Here is a 19274-nt window from a genome sequence, read left to right as displayed (position 1 = left end):
CGTCCCCTGCATAACATACGCAGGGATGGCTGCTAGGACTGACTGAGTCAGCACCACTCTTCCAGCAAAGGATAGAAGATAGGCCTTCCAGACGGCCAACTTCCTCTGGACTCGTTCAATAATGAAATCAAAATCATGCTTTGAGGAACTAGGTTGCTTTAAAGGGAATCCTAAGTATTTTACAAGGTTTGGTGTGGAGTGGAGCTTAAGGCAGAAACACAAGTCTGTCATTTTCTCAGTAGGAACACAAGTCTGCCCTTTTCTCAACAGGAACATTAGGCAAGAAATATACTCTTGATTTGCTAAGGCTCACTTTCTCCCCGGATAAATCACAAAACACATCCAAGGCGTCTCTCATACTTTGTCAATTCTTTATGTCTGCTTTCCTAAACAACACAAGGTCATCAGCAAAAAACAAATGCAAGAAAGCTGGTCCCCCTCGTGAGGCTTTTTACCGGATTCCACAACTTCGAGTCACACTTGTCCTTAATGAGGAACCCCAGAACCTCCATGCACATGATAAATATGTAGAGCGATAGAGGATCGCCTTGTCTAATCCCTCTGGTAGGTCTAAACTCCTCCAACGCTCCACCATTAAACAACACAACAATACTAGAAGAAGTGATACAACTCATTATAACATTAAGCAGAAAGTTAAGAACCTTGAAGAGAGTTAGGGTATCCCGAATAAAACTTCATTCAAGTCTATCATAAACTTTCTCTAGATCGATTTTTATCGCCACTTGACCTTACCTTTCTTTTGTTGTGCTCATCGAGTGAAGGAGCTTAGTGTGCTGTCGCAGGCAACCAAAAATAAAACCTATTCTCCTAAGAATATATGTAGTAGTGCGAGTAAGGATCGTTCCCACGGATAGTATCTAGCCTAGTTTTATGCTACGTGAATAAGGAAGGGGAGGTTTGAGCATAATGAAAACAATTTTAAGAAAAAAAAAATTAAGGAACAATTCAAATTAAAATATCAAAATCAATCAAGAGAACAAACCTTGGTCCAAGTCAACATCCACCATCAGAATTTTACAACTAATCATCGATGCAAGTATATATCAATTCACACTTTGAATATTCAACGTTGGAACTATTTTCCTATCTCTCTTTAGTCGTAATTAATTAGAAAACAAGCGATCTAATAAACCCTAACTACTAAACAACCCAAGACAAGCGCTAAAGGTTTAATCTAGTAGCAGCCTTAAGAATTAGAAAGATCGATGAAACTAAACAACACAAACACAAGCGGTTGCATTTAATAAAGTCGAGCATTCTTCCTAAGATCTAATAATTTCTAACGCAGCAAATCATTAAATCTTGGTTACTTCACAAGTTAAAGAGATCAAACAATTACGGATTTGATATCTAACCTAGCAGTAGATTGCAACGAATAATAAACCAGTAGGCCTCCTAGTAATTAAATGAGACAATCATGAAAATAAGCACAGAAGAACATCCGATATTCAAAGCATAAATCGAACAATAAAAACAAATTAGATCTCACAGTTTTATTGATTCCGAGGCTTCAGTTTCCTTCGATCAAGTATAAAAGTTTAGCCACGCAAGGCCATGATGAAAACTCAAAGGAAAAAAATCAGAGAAGAGGGGAGAGAGAGGCATGTGTGTGTGTGTCTAATTCTGATTTCTCCTCTCCCTTTTACACGTTAATTCCCCCTTTCCCAAGCCTACAAAATCTCCTAAAAATATTCTCAAAAATAATATCCAAATCTAACTAATTAAGGAAAAATATTAAAAATAAAACAAAGTCCTAATACAACTAGGAAAGTGGTGTTTTTTAGCTGGAAGTTTCGTGCACCAGATCTGGAGGCTTCCAAAAATAAATCACATCAGATACGCGTATTAGAATTTCAGGCAAAGGAACATTCTAGAACGTCAGCAGTGCAGGTACAGCAACTTCAAGCCCAATTTCGACCTTGATGCAGCCCGTATCTCTCAAAAATCAAAACATCAAAGTTGTAGAGCTTTGTCTTGGCGTTCCATAGCATCTTGAATCATCTCAATCGGAGCTTGGATGAGAGAGTTATTCTCAGATTACGAAGCGATGTCAAAACTGTCCAGAATCGCCCAATTAGCTACATTTTGCACTTAACGCCTCCATTTGCATCCTAAATCAAAATATAAGAATAATGAGTACATTTAGGCACCAAATAAATATAAAAGACTAAACATTAAGGGAGAAAAATATGACAATTTGCATTCTCATCAGAGCTCTTGAACAATGACTACATTATCAATACCCTTTCGTCTTGGAACAAACGTGGTTTGTATGGGGGACATTAAATCAGCAAGGTAAGGTCTTAGTCTGGCTACTATAACCTTTCAAATGGCCTTGTAAACAGTGTTCCAAAGACTGATAGGTCTGTAACTGCTTAAACAATTAGCACCAGGTTGCTTAGGAATGAGAGTAATGAGAGTTTTATTGAGGGTTTCAGGCACTTTCCCACTATTAAAAACATCATGAACTACCTCAGTAAAAGATCTGCTCACTAGAAGCCAGAAGCTAGAACCTTTGGAAGAACCCCGCATGAAGCCCATCTGGCCCTAGCGCCTTGAAGGGTTTCATAGACCATATGGCATTCTTAATTTCTTGGTTAGTGACTGGTTCTGATAGGTGAGCACAGTCTTCATCAGTGAGACAAACTGGCTAGTTAGGGATCTGCCATGTTCTCCTAGAGCTAGACACCTTACTCATAGAGTAGAGAGCAATAAAACCTTCTCTTATGTGCTCTGCTACATCAGTTTCATTGCCAATCCAATCCCCATTACCATCTCAAAGGCTAACAATCTTGTTTCTTCTTCTTCGAGCAATTGTGGATGTGTGATAAAAGGAGGTATTTCAGTCTCCATTGACTAGCACTTCAACCCTGGACTTCATAATCCATAACTCTTCTTCAATTCTAAGAACTTTAGCATATTCTCTCCTCAGGTCCTTCTCCAAGTCAATCAGAGATTGTAAGGGTCTATTACTAATAGCTACTTGGATGCCACTTAGCCTGGCTACAATTTTTTCTTTCTAACAAAGATATTGTCAAACACTTCCTTGTTCCAAGTCCTAGCCTTAATGGTAAAGGAATTCAAGACTATGTCAAAAGGAGCTAAATCTCCCCAGCTCTCTTTCACTAGCTAGGGAAAATCAAGGTGAGAGAGCCATCGCAGTTGAAATCGAAACGGTGTAGGAAGCCTGATTGGGGAGCTCCTATCCAACTCTATCAAAATTGGGCAATGGTCAAAGTTTAGCCTCATAAGATAACTGACATTTGCTTCAGGGTATAAGACTCTCCAACTGGGATTACAGAAGCTCCTATCTAACCTTTCTTGAATAAGTTCAGTCACTCCTCTCATGTTGGACTAGGTGTATTTGGCTCCACTGAACCCCATATCCATCATATCACAAGCATCTAGGCATTCTTGGAATCTCAAGGCTTTTCTGGTGTTAACAGGGCGACCTCCAATTTTTTCATTTCTTGGCAAGACCTCGTTAAAATCCCCCATCATGATCCAAGGCATATTATGGTTTGAGGCTACTGTCTCAAGGTTTCCCCAAAGGACACTTTGTTCATGGAACCTAGGGCTCGCATACACAGCAGAAAGAAGCCAGGTAAGGTTAGAGCTACTGACCTTGATAATGGCATGAATTTCTTACTCCATTGTCGTAATGGGCTCCACTTCCACCACTGACAAGTTCCATAAGAGCCAGAGACCCCCTGCGTAGCTTATGGTATTCGTATGCACAGCTCCATCAAAAGGGAGCTTATTTATGATTTCCTTCACTCTATCTCCACCGACTCTCGTCTCTGTGACAACAAGGATATCTAGATTACTATCCTTCATCATATCCATGATTATTTTGCAAAAGTTTCGGCTAAGAGCCCCTTTGCAATTCAAGACCATGATCTTCATCAATAAAGACTAAAGGTTGGTAAAAACTTAAAACTTAGGGTCCGAACCCCTTGCTCTTCCACTATCCGCCCTATCTTTTCCAAGACTGGGCTGAGTATTATTTCCCCATGCATTAGCACTACGATGGGTTCTAGGACTTTCATCCCTTTCACGAAGAATCTTCGCATCAATTTGGAGCTCTCTGTCGATGACCATAGCTGATTTTGCTCCCCCGTTTGGATACTTTCATTCCTTATTCTTTCCATCAGTCTCTCTCCCATGGTCCTGGTCCCGATTCTCTTTGCCATTGAGGCCAATCCAATTTAGGTTGAGCGTGGAAGCGCTCGGAATAATATTTTTCCGGTGTGGATACCTTTCTTGGCTAAGGTGAGCTTGATCATTAAAGGAAAGCGTCATGGGTTTGGTCAATATTGTCACAGGGGGTAATCCCCATTCGTTGGCTTGGTGGGTTTGAGGCACATGCCTTCTCCTTCTCCATTGGGTTCATCCTTGGAGGAGATCAGGCTAGGGGCCAACTTTTTACAATTGGGGACCTGGAGTACCAGTTTTGTTGAGTAATTTGGGTGATGGAAATTTTTCTTAGGCTAAGAAGGCTTGTTGAGTGTTGTTAGTGTCACTCTGGGCCTCTAGGTTGCCGATCATTATGTTTACTTTTCAATTACCAAGTCTTGAAAGTTGGAACCATTGTGCTTTTTGTTCTGGGAGCTCTGCGAATTTGGCTATGATCTGCTTTGAGTGAGGACACACACAAATTGTGCCTAGACTTTATTACAAAACATTTCTCTGATTTCTTTTGGCCTTACAGGTAGACGAAATTGCTTGTGCTATGCAATTGTCCATGTGATAGTAATAAATGGTTGAGATTAAAGTTAGAAAAAAAAAACTTTTAATCTTAGCCATTTTTTGTTATTGCATAAGGTACAATACCAATCCCAAGTAGGTAACTCTGGGTAGTGGGTATGATTTCGAGTAGAGGGAGAGTGCTTGCGAAAAAATGGCAAATGTTAGACTAGTGGCAGACCAAAATGTTGTGCTAAGCCCAGAGGGTCTTTATTGCGCATTTATTACCTCTGGGGTGCAGAGAAAAGAGGAGTTGGACTTCAAACCTGATACCCTTACTGGTGGGGTCCACGAAAGATATGGAAATTGTGATAATTCCAATTGTCACCTCCTTCAGTGTTGGAGTGCCCCTATGTGCGTGCGTGAGGCTCAAGCAGAGTGTAATGTTTATAATTTACTTTATTTTTATAACTTTTCTGTAATTTCTGATTTATGATTTTTTTTCGATCACCGGGCTGGAAATATAAAATTGGAAAAAATCTAAGAAGGATCCTCTAACTTTCATTTTTTTTTTAAATTTATTTATTCCAGTCATCTAACTTTCAGTTTTGTCATTTCAATCCTCTAACTTTCAATTTTTGTCAATGTAGGATTCCGTTAGTGCTCAGTTAGGGGTTGCCGTTAACACTAATGAAACGACGCCGTTTTGCCTTTTAAGAAAAAAAAAATCAAAATTAAAATAAAATAAGAAAAATCTGTTAAAAAAAAACATTTAAGGGTAACGACGACGACGTCGTTCCCCTTCCCCTAAAATCAAAACAAAGAACAGAAGAACACAATGAACCAAATCCCTAACTGTGTAAATTTGGGGATAATGGGTCAGTTTGAGAGAGAGAGAGAGAGATAGAGTTGAGAAGGAGACCGAGATGAAGGTGATTTGCAGAGATAAAGAGATCGAGATCGAAATAGACTGATTTGCAGAGATGGAGATGAAAAGCGAATACTTTCAAAGATGGAGTGAAGAAGATGCAGAGTTGGAGAAGAGCACTAAGAGAGCAAACACGAGAGAGCAAACTAGAGGCGAGACTAGCCCAGGAGGCTGGAGTGTGGGAGAGAAGGGTAGGCAGAGCTCGTATAAGGACAAGCTCACTAGGTCCTTACCCAGTGCATATGCTCAAGTTTTTGAGTTTGCTTTCAACCTATAAGCAAATGCTGACTTTGATGATGACATGCCTGAGTTGGGGGAAGGAAGGGTTGCGGCCAAATTTTCAAAGACCACCAAGTTAAGAATTAGAAAGAGATGGGCGAATGCGCTTATTATTAAGGATAAGACCTATATTTGATTACTTTTTGTCATGAAATTTTACAATTGTTATAATTTTCAGAGACAGTTAATAAAATGCCCATCCACTTTTTGTGAAAGTATTTTTTTATGTAGCAACAAATTAAAATAGAGCAAGCTTAATAGCAATAGGGAGAAATTACAAGAAAGATATTCTCTTTGTAAGGAATGAAATGGCACAAGACTGAGACTCGCTAAAAGCTTAAAACCTAGATAGCTTGGTTAGCAAAAGCAAAATAAACTACTACTTCTTCTTTGTTGAACCATTGCGCTTGGGATTGCAACACATACAAATGCTATTAACCACCAAGGGCAACTACAAAGGTTGGTAGTAGCAACAATAATAGAGTTGGGATGTAAGCGTGTAATTTGTGAAGGAGATACTTTGAATATAATTCTCCCCTTGCATTATTTGGTGTCCTCTCCTCAATGAGCAATTCAATATATTATTAATGACACCAAACTAATTTTGATTTTTTTTTTTTTTTCGTAATGTAGCAAGCCTAGTCCCATATGGACATGTGTAATAAATTAGTACCAAATAATAACGAACTTGCTTATTAAGTGAAAGGATTAGTTATAGCATTTGTACTTACATACACGCATGCGTGGGGGGGGGGGGGAGAGAGAGAGAGAGGTGGTGCATGTTATGGTTGCTTGCTAATTGCTTAAAGCATTCCTATCCGGAAATGCCATCCTATCCTATTTTACCATTCCAAAAAACTATTTTATCAATTATATAATACCATTTTACAATACACCCAGTATCCCAACTTTTATTTTTACCTACAATATATTAAAATAATATAAATTACATAATAAAATAATATAAAAAAGTCTCTCTCTTCTCTCTTCATCTCTGTTTTTCTCTCTTTCTCATCCACCCACTACAAACCCAAACCCATCACCCACAACCAAAACACAACTCAACCACACCCATGAATATCACCCATAACCACCAAAAATCACCACCACCATCACCACATCAGTCACAAACCCACCACCACTAGGGAAAAAAAGAAAAGAAAAGAAAAGCCACGACCATACCCATACCCACGGTCAAAACCCATCATTGAGAGAGCCACAAGTCATGAACCAATCCAATCACACCCACACTCATTAAACCCACCACCAACATGGCAAACCTCCACCACCAACCTCTCTTTCTCCTTCAACCTCTAGCATCGGCCACAACAGATAAAAAAAAAAAACATTGGAGCAAACCCATCAATAAAACCCATGCCATCACGATCAAAGCAAAACATCAAAGCCACATTGAACCCAAAACATCGGGGCAAAACATTGAAGCCACACACACAACACATATCAAAGCATGATCTCCGATCTCCGCTTATCCAAACTCATGCCACCATGATCGCCAATCTCTGCCGATCCATGCCACTGGGCGTCGCTGGGTGAAACGTGGCTTGGGATTGGCGTTGCTGGGCGATGGTGGCCAACAGTGGCCTGAGGGAGAGCAAAGGGAGAGGGAGAAATCACTAAGAAAGAGTAAAGGGAGAGGGAGAAATCTGTGAGAGAGAGAGAGAGATGTGGGAGACAGAGTTGAGAGAGTGGGAGAGTCAGGGAGACAGTTGAGAGTGAAAAAGAATAAAATAATATTTTTGGTTTTACAATTGAGCTACAGTGCGATTCTACATTTAGAATCACACTGTAGCACAATTGCAAATTTTTTTGCAATAGTCTACATTTACAAGTCCGGATGCAGTGGGGTTTTTGGGCTTTTATGCTAAATTTAACCAACATATGGCATATACCATTCCTAATATGAATGCTCTTAGATGTTGGTGGAGAATGAGAGATAACGTCAAATAGCTAGGAAGCTTTAAACTGTTTTGATTCTTCTTTTTCTTTTTCACCAATTTCTAATTCTTTTATTGCTTATTGTTTCCCTCATCCACACCTTCCCCTTTTATAATGGGATGTAGTACGGTTTTGAATTAATTGATTATCCCCTGGATGCAATGGCATTTCAGGCTTTTCTTTGAAACACCCATATTGTCCTTAAGAAATAAGAATGCTTTATTTCACTTTCTTATGTTTTTCTTTCCCAACCAAGCTTTTTTACACCAAACTAGTTCTTTGAAACTTGCTTGTTTGAGTGGTTTTTTTAGCTAAACTAGCTGCATCTCTCAATTTCTCCATTAAAGGTGATGGAGATTAGAGCCTTAACTTCCTCATCCAAATAGAGGTTGTGTGCAAATGGTTATTAGGCGTTAATAATGAACACACACCTTCACTGTAGACTTCAACCCACCTATACATGTCCAAACTCACATAGTTCCAATAGGTGATGCCAATGAGCCCTTCATAGTTGTACTCCCCAATCTTCCAAGCCATATCACTCTTCTCTCTATTTCTTTATGTTTTAAACCTATGGCATAAAGCATGGGTTATATTTCAAGACTTTTATTTAGAAAGACAAATGTTTATAGGTGCTATTAAAGATCCATACTCACTATCTTAGAATATTCACTATCTTCTTCTAATAGGGGCATTGTTCACAACAACTCAACAAGTAAATGATAAAAGTAGACAATGTGGGTAACATTCAAATAATTATACAACCATATGTGAGCCTTTTATGCCTTTTGTGTAGAGGAAGGGAAGCGATGGGCTCATTTTTTTTCAATTTGAACGAGCCCATCTTATGGAAATTTCTTTGATATAAACGTTTGGGTGTTGTGAATCAGCGAATGATTGGGCCTATATATGTGGGTCGTGTACAGTATGACCTTTTTTGTTGTCAAGCCCTATTCACTGTATGATTGGGCCTTATTATGTGTCATGTAGTACAGACTCGTTTATTGATTGGCCTCTTTGGTGTAAGACATAGCCTTGGAAATGCCGAAATGAGCCCTGGATGCGTGCGGTCATGAAGTTGACCCCAATGTATCTTGGGCGTTTTGTTTTGTATGATTTAACTATTTGAAAATGGTTTATTTCCGATAGATTATTTGTATAAGATCGAGATTTGGTATACAACTTAGGTTGTAGGATTTTTTTATGTAAACCATTATGTCTAAAAAAACTATCCACATGTATTATTTAAGTAAGTCACATGACTTGTTAAAAATGTGAGACAGAAAGTTAAAAGTTAACTTATTTTGCTTAAAGTTAAATTATTTGAAATAAAGTTGAGACAAAAAATTTATATGAGATCCACAAATAGTACTTAAAATAAGCAAAAAAAAAACTTGCTTGTAATAAATTCCCAAACACACATTAATAAAAGTTAATATAATGATAAGTTCACAAATAAAAATTATTATATATCATTAAGTTTAATAATATAATTTCAACTATTATTAAATTATTAACACAAATTTAATGAAATGGTTCAATCAAAATGAAGTTAAACACGGGGAATAAAGAAGCGTGGGATGACTTTGGTGCAGTGGGCGCCACAATTCTTGGATGAATACGACGTAGCAGCAATTTCCAGTCATAACCCATCGGTGTCACCCTTGGTCTCTTGGTCTCCACATGAAAAGACGAACGTTTAGGTGTTGTGAATCAACAAATGATTGGGCCTATATATGTGGGTCGTGTATAGTATGACCTTTTTTGTTGTCGAGCCTTATTCACTATATGATTGGGCCTTACTATGTGTCATGTAGTACATACTCGTTTATTGATTGGCCTCTTTGGTGTAAGACTGAGCCTTGGAAATTCTGAAATGAGCCCTGGATGCGTGCGGTCATGAGGTTGATCCCACTATTTGAAAATGGTTTATTTCCGATAGATTATTTGTATAAGATCAAGATTTGGTATACAACTTAGGTTGTAGGATTTTTTTATGTAAACCATTATGTCTAAAAAAACTATCCACATGTATTATTTAAGTAAGTCATATGACTTGTTAAAAATGTGAGACAGAAAGTTAAAAGTTAACTTATTTTGCTTAAAGTTAAATTATTTGTAATAAAGTTGAGACAAAAAATTTGTATGAGATCCACAAATAGTACTTAAAATAAGCAAAAAAAAAACTAGCTTGTAATAAATTCCCAAACGCACATTAATAAAAGTTAATATAATGATAAGTTCACAAATAAAAATTATTATATATCATTAAGTTTAATAATATAATTTCAACTATTATTAAATTATTAACACAAATTTAATGAAATGGTTCAATCAAAATGAAGTTAAACACGGGGGAATAAAGAAGCGTGGGATGGCTTTGGTGCAGTGGGCACCACAATTCTTGGATGAATACGACGTAGTAGCAATTTCCAGTCATAACCCATCGGTGTCACCCTTGGTCTCTTGGTCTCCACCATCGACATCGATGTTTAAAATTAAGGTCAATGGAGTGGTCTTCTCAGCACATAATTCAATGGGTGTTGGGGTCATTATTCGAGATGACAAGCGGAGGGTGGAAACAACACTAAGTAAGAAAATTTGACACACACCTTTTGGGAGTGATGGAAGCAGATTCAAAGGCATTTGAAGTTGGCTTGAAGTTTGCAAATGATGTTGGTATTTAAGAGTTTATTCTTAAAGGTGACTCCCTCATTGTGTACCGAGCTCTAAGTGAACCATCTCCCCCTCCCACTTCTATGGCTTTGGTTATCTCGAGCATGCTTGCTTTTTGCAGGGACTAGCACATTTATCACCTAAAATTAGATTGAAGAGAATTTTTGTTTCTTAGAATAAGCTGTATCTTTCTCACATTATTAATAAAGTTTTCAATCTTCCCATAAGAAAAAAAAAGTATAGTCCCATACTTATTTTATATATATATAAATAATTTTTTGTTTTTTTTATCATTGATAAATTCAAAGTCTCAAACTTGAACCTCAAGTATATTCAAAATAAAAATCAACAACCGTTACTACTCTATTCAGTTTCCAAGGCAGAAGTAGATACATTAGTGGTGGGTCATTACATAATACATTAGCTATGAGCCTATGAGTCACATGATACTAGGTTAAGACTTCAAATTACTCAAAATCCATAGAGCATATAGACATATGTCACATACACAATGCTGATTGCCGGTACCAGACCCACAACAGTCACGCAATTTATTCACAAAAACTGTCCCTCTGTCAGTCAGTCAGTCAGAGACAACTCACTCACTACTGCTAGTAATATCAGCCTTTTCTTCCTCTATTAACCTATACTATTTTTTTGTCTCTGTTTGTCGAGACCAAAAAAAAAAAAAAACAAAAAACACAAACCCAAGCCCGCTCACAAAATTTGGCATCAAAATTTGAACCCCCGCGCTCCTTTTTACTTCACAACCGCGCTCTCAAAATTTCCCAAATTCATTTTTCATTTCTCATTTCCCTCAATTTTTTTTTGTCACAAAATCCCTCTCAATTTCTCTCTCTTAAACAAAGTCAAAACTCAAAACTCAAAAAAGTCTCTATCTTTGTCTGTGTGAGCGTTTCGATTTCTAGGGTTTCCCTCCCAAAACCCCCCAAACAAGCCCCCTAGGGTTTTAGCGCTCTCTGTGTGTGTGTGCGTGGGTGCGTGTGTGAAATTTGTGGTTTGTGTTTGGGTGTTTGTTTCCCATGGCTACCGTAACCCTAGAGGAGAAGAAGCCGGAGGAGGAAGCTCCGGCTGGAGAGAAAGAGGAGGCGAAGCTCGAAGTGGAGGGAGGTAAGAAAGAGGAGGAAGAGCGGGAAAACCTTGTGGCGGTGTCGGAGAAAGTTGAAGAAGAAGGGGCGGGGGAGAAAGGAGTTGGGGCTGAGAAGGTTGAGGAAGAAGTTGAAGGAGAGAAGAAGGAGAAGGTGGCTGAAACGCCGAGCAAGAAAGGGAAGAGGAGTGGCCGGAGAGGGAGCTCGAAGAAGGACCAGAGCGAGGTGGCTGCGGCCGCGGCGGCGGCGAAGAAGAAGGCGAGCGAGGAGTTGGAGTCGGTGGCGGAGGAGAAGAAAGAGAAGGAGAAGGAGAAGGAGAAAGAGAAAGAGAAAGAAAAGGAGAAAGAGCATGCTACGCCGGTGAGTGACAGGCCGACGAGGGAGAGGAAGATGGTGGAGAGGTTCTCTGTGCCGTCGCCGGGGAGGTCCGGGAAGTCGTCGGCGAACAAAGCTTTGTCCATTGAGAAGGTAATGGAGTTTTGAAAATTTTTGTGGGTTTTGTGTCACATTTTGAGTGAAAGTTTTGGTTTTTTTGATTAAATTGGGATTGTGGAAATGCAGGGTTCTGGTACGCAGCTCAAGGATATTCCAAATGGTATGTTTCGGTTTCTTTTCTTGGTGTGTTTTAAGCTTTTAGATTGTTGTTAGGTGAATGACTTTTGAGCTAAGAATCTGTCATATTGAACCAAGCTCATTTAGTGGTAATTGCACGATTTGCTTCGTATACTGATTAGATATTGCTAGTGTCACCAATGAACTTTAGATCAAATGGTTCTAACCCACCGTTCCCCGCTTAAAATGTGTAAGAAATAGATATTTTGCTAGTGTCATCGTGTATTTACAATTGAGTTTTGAATGTTTATATGGTGGAACATATTTATATTGTAAAGTGCGTATGAGGAAGTTAACTGCAAATACATGTGTCGTAGAGCTCACTTTGATTGGCTGCTTCAGTATTTCCTTTGATCTGATATGCAAAGTACAAGAACTTGGGTTTTAAGTTTGAGACATTTTTAGTTTGTATTAGGCTCCAAACTTGCTTTTGTTTGCTTAATTTTAGCATCACTCTTCACTTAATTAATTAGGATGGTTTGTGTCAAAATCCCCAAGTTTTTTTTTTTTTTGGGGGGGGGTATAATATGTATAAACAAACAGAGCTATGAGCTATAGCTCAATTGGCACTTTCTTCTCCCATAATAATTAGTTAGAGGGTGAGGTTGTGAGTTCAAGACTATCGAGTGTGTGTGTAACTTAACAATGAAAAGACATGTTCTGCCATGTGTCAGTATCAAAAGTGGGAAATTGATTTAGGGTCCGTTTGTATACTGCTTATTTTGCTAAAAACTGAAAACACTGTAGCAAAATAATTTTTAAATGTGTTAATAGTGCCATGGGACCAATTTTTAATAAAAGTCGTGTTAAAAAAGAGGTTTGTGGGTCCTGTAAACTGTGCATAGGACCCACTGGAAAACCACCACAGCCACAGAAAGTCAGAAACGCGCTTCCCAAAAAAAAAAAAAAAAAACACAGACGTGGGAAAAGCCGTATCCAAACGGTTACTTAGTTTCCTTGGGTAACTTACAGCACTTCGATTTTTCGCTGTTAGACAGTCTAAGCAGAAATGAATAATTTGCCTTATTATTCTTCCTGATTCACTTTCTATTGCACAATTCTTTTGATTTTCATCCTAATAAAAATAATTGCAGAACTTCATAACAATATGATGGCAAAACAAACTTCAAATTGAATTGGTAGTGGGGTGCCCAAAGAGCCTCACACACCTTGTTAACTAAAGAAACTTGATATATACATAAAAAAGATTACTTGGGGGTGTTAATTTTTTTATAAATTCTATTATAGTAGTTTGTTTCTTGGTAGATCTATCAGGGACAGTTTTTGATTATTGGGTCATAAAATGTCACACCTTGTCGGTAATATGGACTAATGGACTTGTTGCAAGCAGTGGAAATGTCAAGTTGTCTTAGTGGTTATGAAAATCTAGGTTATTATATTCCAACAAGGGCTACGGAGCATAGGAAGACAATTGACTTTGTATATTCTTTCCTTCTTCACATCAAGTAATATACTTCATATTTAATCTATGCTATGCTTAAAATCATAAATGTATAACCAATCTGTTTGAAGTGGGGTCATATTGTGGAATATTACTCTCTGTTGCTAGGTTAGGACTTTCATTACCAGTGAATAGTTAACCCTTAAGTGGCTTAGGTGCAGCAACCAAATTGCTGTGCTGAACTTATTCTAGAAATATTGAGATAGTATTTGTCAATATAAATCTAACAGCAAAGAATTTAGGTGAAGCCAGACAATAGAAGTTTTGTTTTTCCCCTTTTAGGGTGACTGCACAATTGAATATAAAAGATGAAAAATAAAGGGTATTAAATTTTTGTTTATGTTGATATTCTATTCTATTTCTAGATTTTTTTAAGAAAGACTAAGAATAGTACTGGTTCTTTCTCTTCAACAATGAAAACTTATTGTGGCATAGTAGCTTGAAGAATGTCAAATGGATGAGGGAAATTTAGCAATCTAAATATGTGAGGGATTTCTTTTTTGGAGTTTTATATACCATGTTCTTGGGGTTGGGGGATTGAAAGTTAGAAAATGAAGAAGAATGATTAATTCAAGTCAGGTGTTGTCTTCATTGTTGTTTACTTCCATCAGGATAATGATGGAAAGGGTTTTCTTTTTTTAAAAGAAGATTTTGACACATCTGAGAATCATCTGCATGTCAAGAGGGAAACATTTTTCAGCTCTTATTGTCCACAGATACTTTGTTTTGAGGCATGTTATTCACTTCAATTCAACTTTCTTGTTACTGCAGCCTGGCCTATTTTTTGTCTGATTATCTAAACTGTTTCAGTGGCTTTCAAGTTGTCCAAGAGAAAAACTGATGACAATCTGCAAATGCTTCATTCAATACTTTACGGAAAGAAAGCTAAGGTGACCAACCAACTCAGTTTCTTGGTATCTGTTTTGGATTGACATTCATCAGATGATTGAGATGTTAATTGTTGGCATTCTTGTGTAGGTGCATATTTGTAAGAAAAATATAGGCCAGTTTTCAGGCTATGTATGGACCGGGAATGAGGTGTTTTTTCTTGTTTGCTGAAATTATACTCATTTTGTCTTTCTTGTTGATTTATGGTTATAATTTTCTTGATTATATCAACATAATATAATCTTCTTGTCTATCCATGTCTTTAGCATCCTGTTAATCTGATTATAACTTCTTTTTTTTCAATAAATTTTTTTACCGTAGGAAAAGCAGCGGGCAAAGGTAAAGGAGAGGATTGACAAGTGTGTTAAGGAAAAATTGATGGATTTCTGTGATGTGCTTAATATTCCAATAAATAGATCAATGACAAAGAAGGTAAGTTCTGATAGAATGATACTTGTTATTGTATCTACATTGTATCAATTTCCCATAATCTTCCTAACTTGTCTTTAATTTCAGGAAGAACTCTCTGCAAAGTTGTTAGAGTTTTTGGAATCTCCACATCCTACAACTGATGTTTTGCTTGCTGATAAAGATCAGGTTTTACATTACATCATTAGTCCATAGATCAAGCATTTGATGATAAGTTCTCAGGGTGTGAGTTGCTGAAGCTTATTCTGTATTTGAATTTCAGAAAGGTCAAAAGCGTAGGAGGAAGTCCACACCAAGCAAAACTGCAAGCTCTGGAGAAGCATCTGCAGAAACACAACGCAAGGTTTGTTTCCCCCACCTCTTGCTCATGATGCAGGGCCTTTTAGTGGAGATATCTTATTTAGTAACACTTATGCTTAATTGATATGACCTTAGGCAAGATCAAATTTTCATACTAAATTTTATTCTAACTCAGAGGATTTTATCTGATCCTGATGAGAATGTTGCTGCTCATTTTATGATCTGTTATTTTGAATTGTCATCTTTAGTTGGTAATCATGAACATTTGGCTAAGGGTTTATACTTGTCTGAAGTATTAGTTAGCAATTTAGTTTTCAAAATGGAAAAGTTCATTATGTTGTTTATGTGCCCCCATCTTTCCATTTGCTGATACATTTACTTTTAGGAGTTGGAATTGTCAATGGCATACATATGCTGGTCAGGAGAAACTTAATAATCATAACATAATTTGGACAGGAGGTCTTTTACACACTAACTAGATTAGGGTGGTCTCTGAACCATGCTTAAATCAGATCCTCTAATGACATATCTGCTGCTCTGTTGTTGTCTTAGTCATGCCTGCTTTTGCAGTATATGAACGTAGTACACAGTTAAAGGGATAGTGTAATTTTTAGATGGTGTTGTATATTGCTGTGATTGAAATATACAAAGCGGTAGCCAACTTTATCATAAGTAATGGGATTGTGGCTGTGAAGGTACATAACATAACATGCTAAAAATTCTAGGCAAGTGATTGGATGTGTGCTGTGCCTTTGATTTATTTCTGTCCCTCTCTATCATACACGTATATGCTTTCTCATACCTTCTATTACCCTGATTGTGATATGTTTGATGTTCATGACCTCTGTAACATGTATATATGCATGACTAACTCTCCTTAGAAAGAGTCTAAACGAATAAGGAACCAATAAGGAGTTTTGACTTTTGCTTCCTGCACTTTGCTTGATGATTTATTTCAGTTATAAAATTTTCCCTGATTTTCATGATAAGTGTCTGGGACTTCTGAGTATTCTGAGGCACTAAGTGTGATTGATGGTTGTAGTTCTCTCTCTTCTTGTCGGCCTTTGTTTATCAATGTATCTTTTGTGCTGTCCATGGCTCTCCACCTCATTCAAAGTTTTGGTGACTTTGATTTTTTTCCCATTTTTGTCTCTAGAAACAAAAACAAACACCCCAAGTTGCAAAAAAGCAAAAGCAGTCATCGGAAGTTGAGGAAGAAGATGAAGTTGAGGATAAAGTTGAATCTCCTGGTGCAAAAGATGAATCTCATAGTGATGATGACAATGAAACAGTACCAAATGAAGAAAGTGATCATGAAGAACATAAATTTGAGGAAGAGGAAGAGGAAGAGGAGGAAGAGGAAGAGAAACCAAAGGAGCAGATGTCAAAAAGCTCATCAAAAAAAGGTCGGAAGGATGGTTCAGTGACAAAAACAGTTGAAAAACCCAAGCCTGTCAAAAAGGCTACCCCCGCAAAATCTGTGAAGGCTCCTGCAAAATCTCCAAAAAAATCATCTAGTTCAACTTTGAAAAGAGGTGCCAGTGATACTGGTGGAACTTCTAGCTCACGTTCCAAGTCAAAGGAATCAACATCTAAAAAACAGAAGGTTGAAAAGGAAAGCCAGAAGAACATCAAAGAGAAAGATGCAAGCAAGAAACAGTCAAGCAGGTCCCCAGGAAAGGTCTCGGCAAAGGATCAAGGTGCATTGCGCATTGCCCTGCATTTTTTCCCCAAACATAAATGTTTAATTTTATGACTGCTATAGATGATTTTGGCACATTGGATATTCAGTTTTTGTTCAAATGTTTTTTCCCCCTTCATGGAACTACTTTTGAGGTTGGGGTTTTTCTTTTTTGGGTTACATATATTACTATGAGTTTGTTTTTGCATCTTATAGCCAATTTACTTTCTTAGACAAAAAGTTGTTCTTCTGAGTTTATTTTTAACTTAGTAAACTAACATGCTTTAAATGATTGAATGTCTAATATTAGGGTTGCACACCTTGTGCTTTTTTTTTTTTTCAATTGATTTTATTTACTAATATAAAAATAAAATAAAGGTTGAAGGTCCATTAGCATATGGTTTTATTGCAAATTTTCCTGAAATTGTTGTGAAGTTAATGCATGGTATTCTAGGAATAATATCATTGCTTCATGTTAAAATAGTTTCTATGGCTGGACGAATATCTCACCTTTTTATCAAATATATCCTGGAACCAGGAAAAGGCAAAGCTGGCAAGAAGGCAAAGGCAGAACCCAGCAGAGAGGAGATGCATGCTGTGGTTGTTAATATCCTGAAGGAGGTGGACTTCAATACTGTAAGTACACTTTCCTACAGCATCACATAGATTGGTTTGTTAAGGTTGTGTATGTCATTTTAAATGTACTCTGTTTCTCATGATGCAGGCAACTTTATCTGATATTCTCAGGCAACTTGGTATGGTTCACTTTTATTTATATTTACTCCACCCCAACCAAAATAACAACAATAATGATATTAGATTTTCAGTTTAACCTGGTTGACTTAGCAAATGTAATTTTATTAGGTACCCACTTTGGTGTTGACTTAATGCATAGAAAAGCGGAGGTGAAGGATATAATTACAGATGTGATAAATAACATGAGTGATGAGGAAGATGAGGGAGAGGATGCTGAGGAGAATGCTGATGCTGGTGATGATGCAGACAAAGATGAAGACGATGACGACGACGATGATGCTTAGTGCATTGGACTGAGACAAAGAACTTTCTATGACCTTTGCAGAACATTTGAAGCTTGTAGTGCATTCTTCAGGTAGATGATCTTTCTACTGGGGATCCTTCAGCTTCTATAATTGACAAACTACAGTGGATGTCTAGATATCATGACTGATTTCAGACACATGTACCCAACCGGGTTTGTTTGTACCATATGAATTAACCTCTTTTGTTGTACTTATAATCTCCGTAGTTTTATTAGTTAGTTTTATTTTTTTGATAGTTTCTCTTTCCTTTCAGAAAATTATGTTCAGACTTTTGATATTTATCCTCTTTAAATGTTTAGTGAATGGCTTTATCTCAAGAATTTTTCCTAAATTGTATTAGTTGTTTAGCAAGAAGGGCTGCTTCCGGAAACTGCATGTATGCATGCTTGAAATTATTTCTAGCACCTTATCAAAGGTGATTCTTATCAGGTTTGAAATCTTATGGTGGTTTTATTAATGCAGTTATTGACTGAAGATGAATTATTTAAAGTTGATGAAATCAAAGAACTTGTATTTTCTGCAGTACTCTATTATATTTCAGAACTTAAAAGGTCAGATATTATTATGATTATTATTATTTTTAGAAAACATGTTAGTTGGGAATGTCCCAAGCATATGTAGGTCGATGGATGGGCTCAAGCTTGTGTGAAGTTGAGGACATATCAAAGGGTTTGAAGTTATCTTCCTCCCCTTAATTTTGAGATCTGGGCTTTCATTTTCATCTTGTGAAGTGATACATTCTTTGTTAGAGATAGGGGCTCATATTTTGTATTTAGGGTCTCATGGGTGGAGGGAGTGGGATGGAGTCGCTATATGTTTATTGATTACTTGATACACAATTTTGTCAGGTGGGGTTATGTATTCGGGGTTTACTTAGGAGCGCGTATAAAAGGTCTTGTTTGTTTCACTTCATTGGGAAAAAAAAAACAGCAAAGATTTTCGTTGCTCTCTCACGTGGATATAAGCATACTGTCAAATCATAGTTAAATTTTGTGTTGATTTTTTCTCTTTATTTTTCAGTAAATGTTGCTAAGATTTGAAATTCATAACACCTTGTCCTGATTTGGACTTTGAATGGCTGAGTTTATATTCCTTTGAAGAGTTCTTCGGGTTTCATGGTTATCTTTTGGAGTCTCTGGTGCGACCTGAGTGAAAATTTGTGAGTATGTGCTTATTTTCAGTGATT

At 37.3% G+C, this 19274-nt stretch overlaps 1 protein-coding gene across 1 annotated transcript; it reads left to right on the top strand.

Moving 5' to 3' along the window:
- The first annotated feature begins 11227 nt into the window (after window positions 1–11227).
- On the top strand, window positions 11228–18419 carry LOC115963479 (protein DEK-like). Its single transcript, XM_031082480.1, has 11 exons — window positions 11228–12123; window positions 12217–12250; window positions 14540–14619; window positions 14708–14767; window positions 14939–15049; window positions 15134–15214; window positions 15309–15389; window positions 16503–17046; window positions 17566–17663; window positions 17752–17782; window positions 17892–18419. The coding sequence occupies exons 1-11, from the start codon at window positions 11590–11592 to the stop codon at window positions 18065–18067; spliced, it is 1830 nt and encodes a 609-aa protein (XP_030938340.1). The 5' UTR covers window positions 11228–11589; the 3' UTR covers window positions 18068–18419.
- The last annotated feature ends 855 nt before the right edge of the window (window positions 18420–19274 follow it).

Source organism: Quercus lobata, chromosome 10, assembly GCF_001633185.2.
Source record: "Quercus lobata isolate SW786 chromosome 10, ValleyOak3.0 Primary Assembly, whole genome shotgun sequence".
Lineage (NCBI taxonomy): Eukaryota > Viridiplantae > Streptophyta > Magnoliopsida > Fagales > Fagaceae > Quercus > Quercus lobata.
This window is presented reverse-complemented; position numbering and strand designations above follow the sequence as displayed.

Excerpts from the sequence above, each read along its gene's own strand:
- LOC115963479 (XM_031082480.1), top strand. The coding sequence starts at position 11,590 with ATGGCTACCGTAACCCTAGAGGAGAAGAAGCCGGAGGAGGAAGCTCCG. Across the intron at positions 14,768-14,938 it reads ATGTATGGACCGGGAATGAG|GAAAAGCAGCGGGCAAAGGT; the intron begins GTGTTTTTTCTT and ends TTTTTACCGTAG. Across the intron at positions 17,664-17,751 it reads AGGAGGTGGACTTCAATACT|GCAACTTTATCTGATATTCT; the intron begins GTAAGTACACTT and ends CTCATGATGCAG.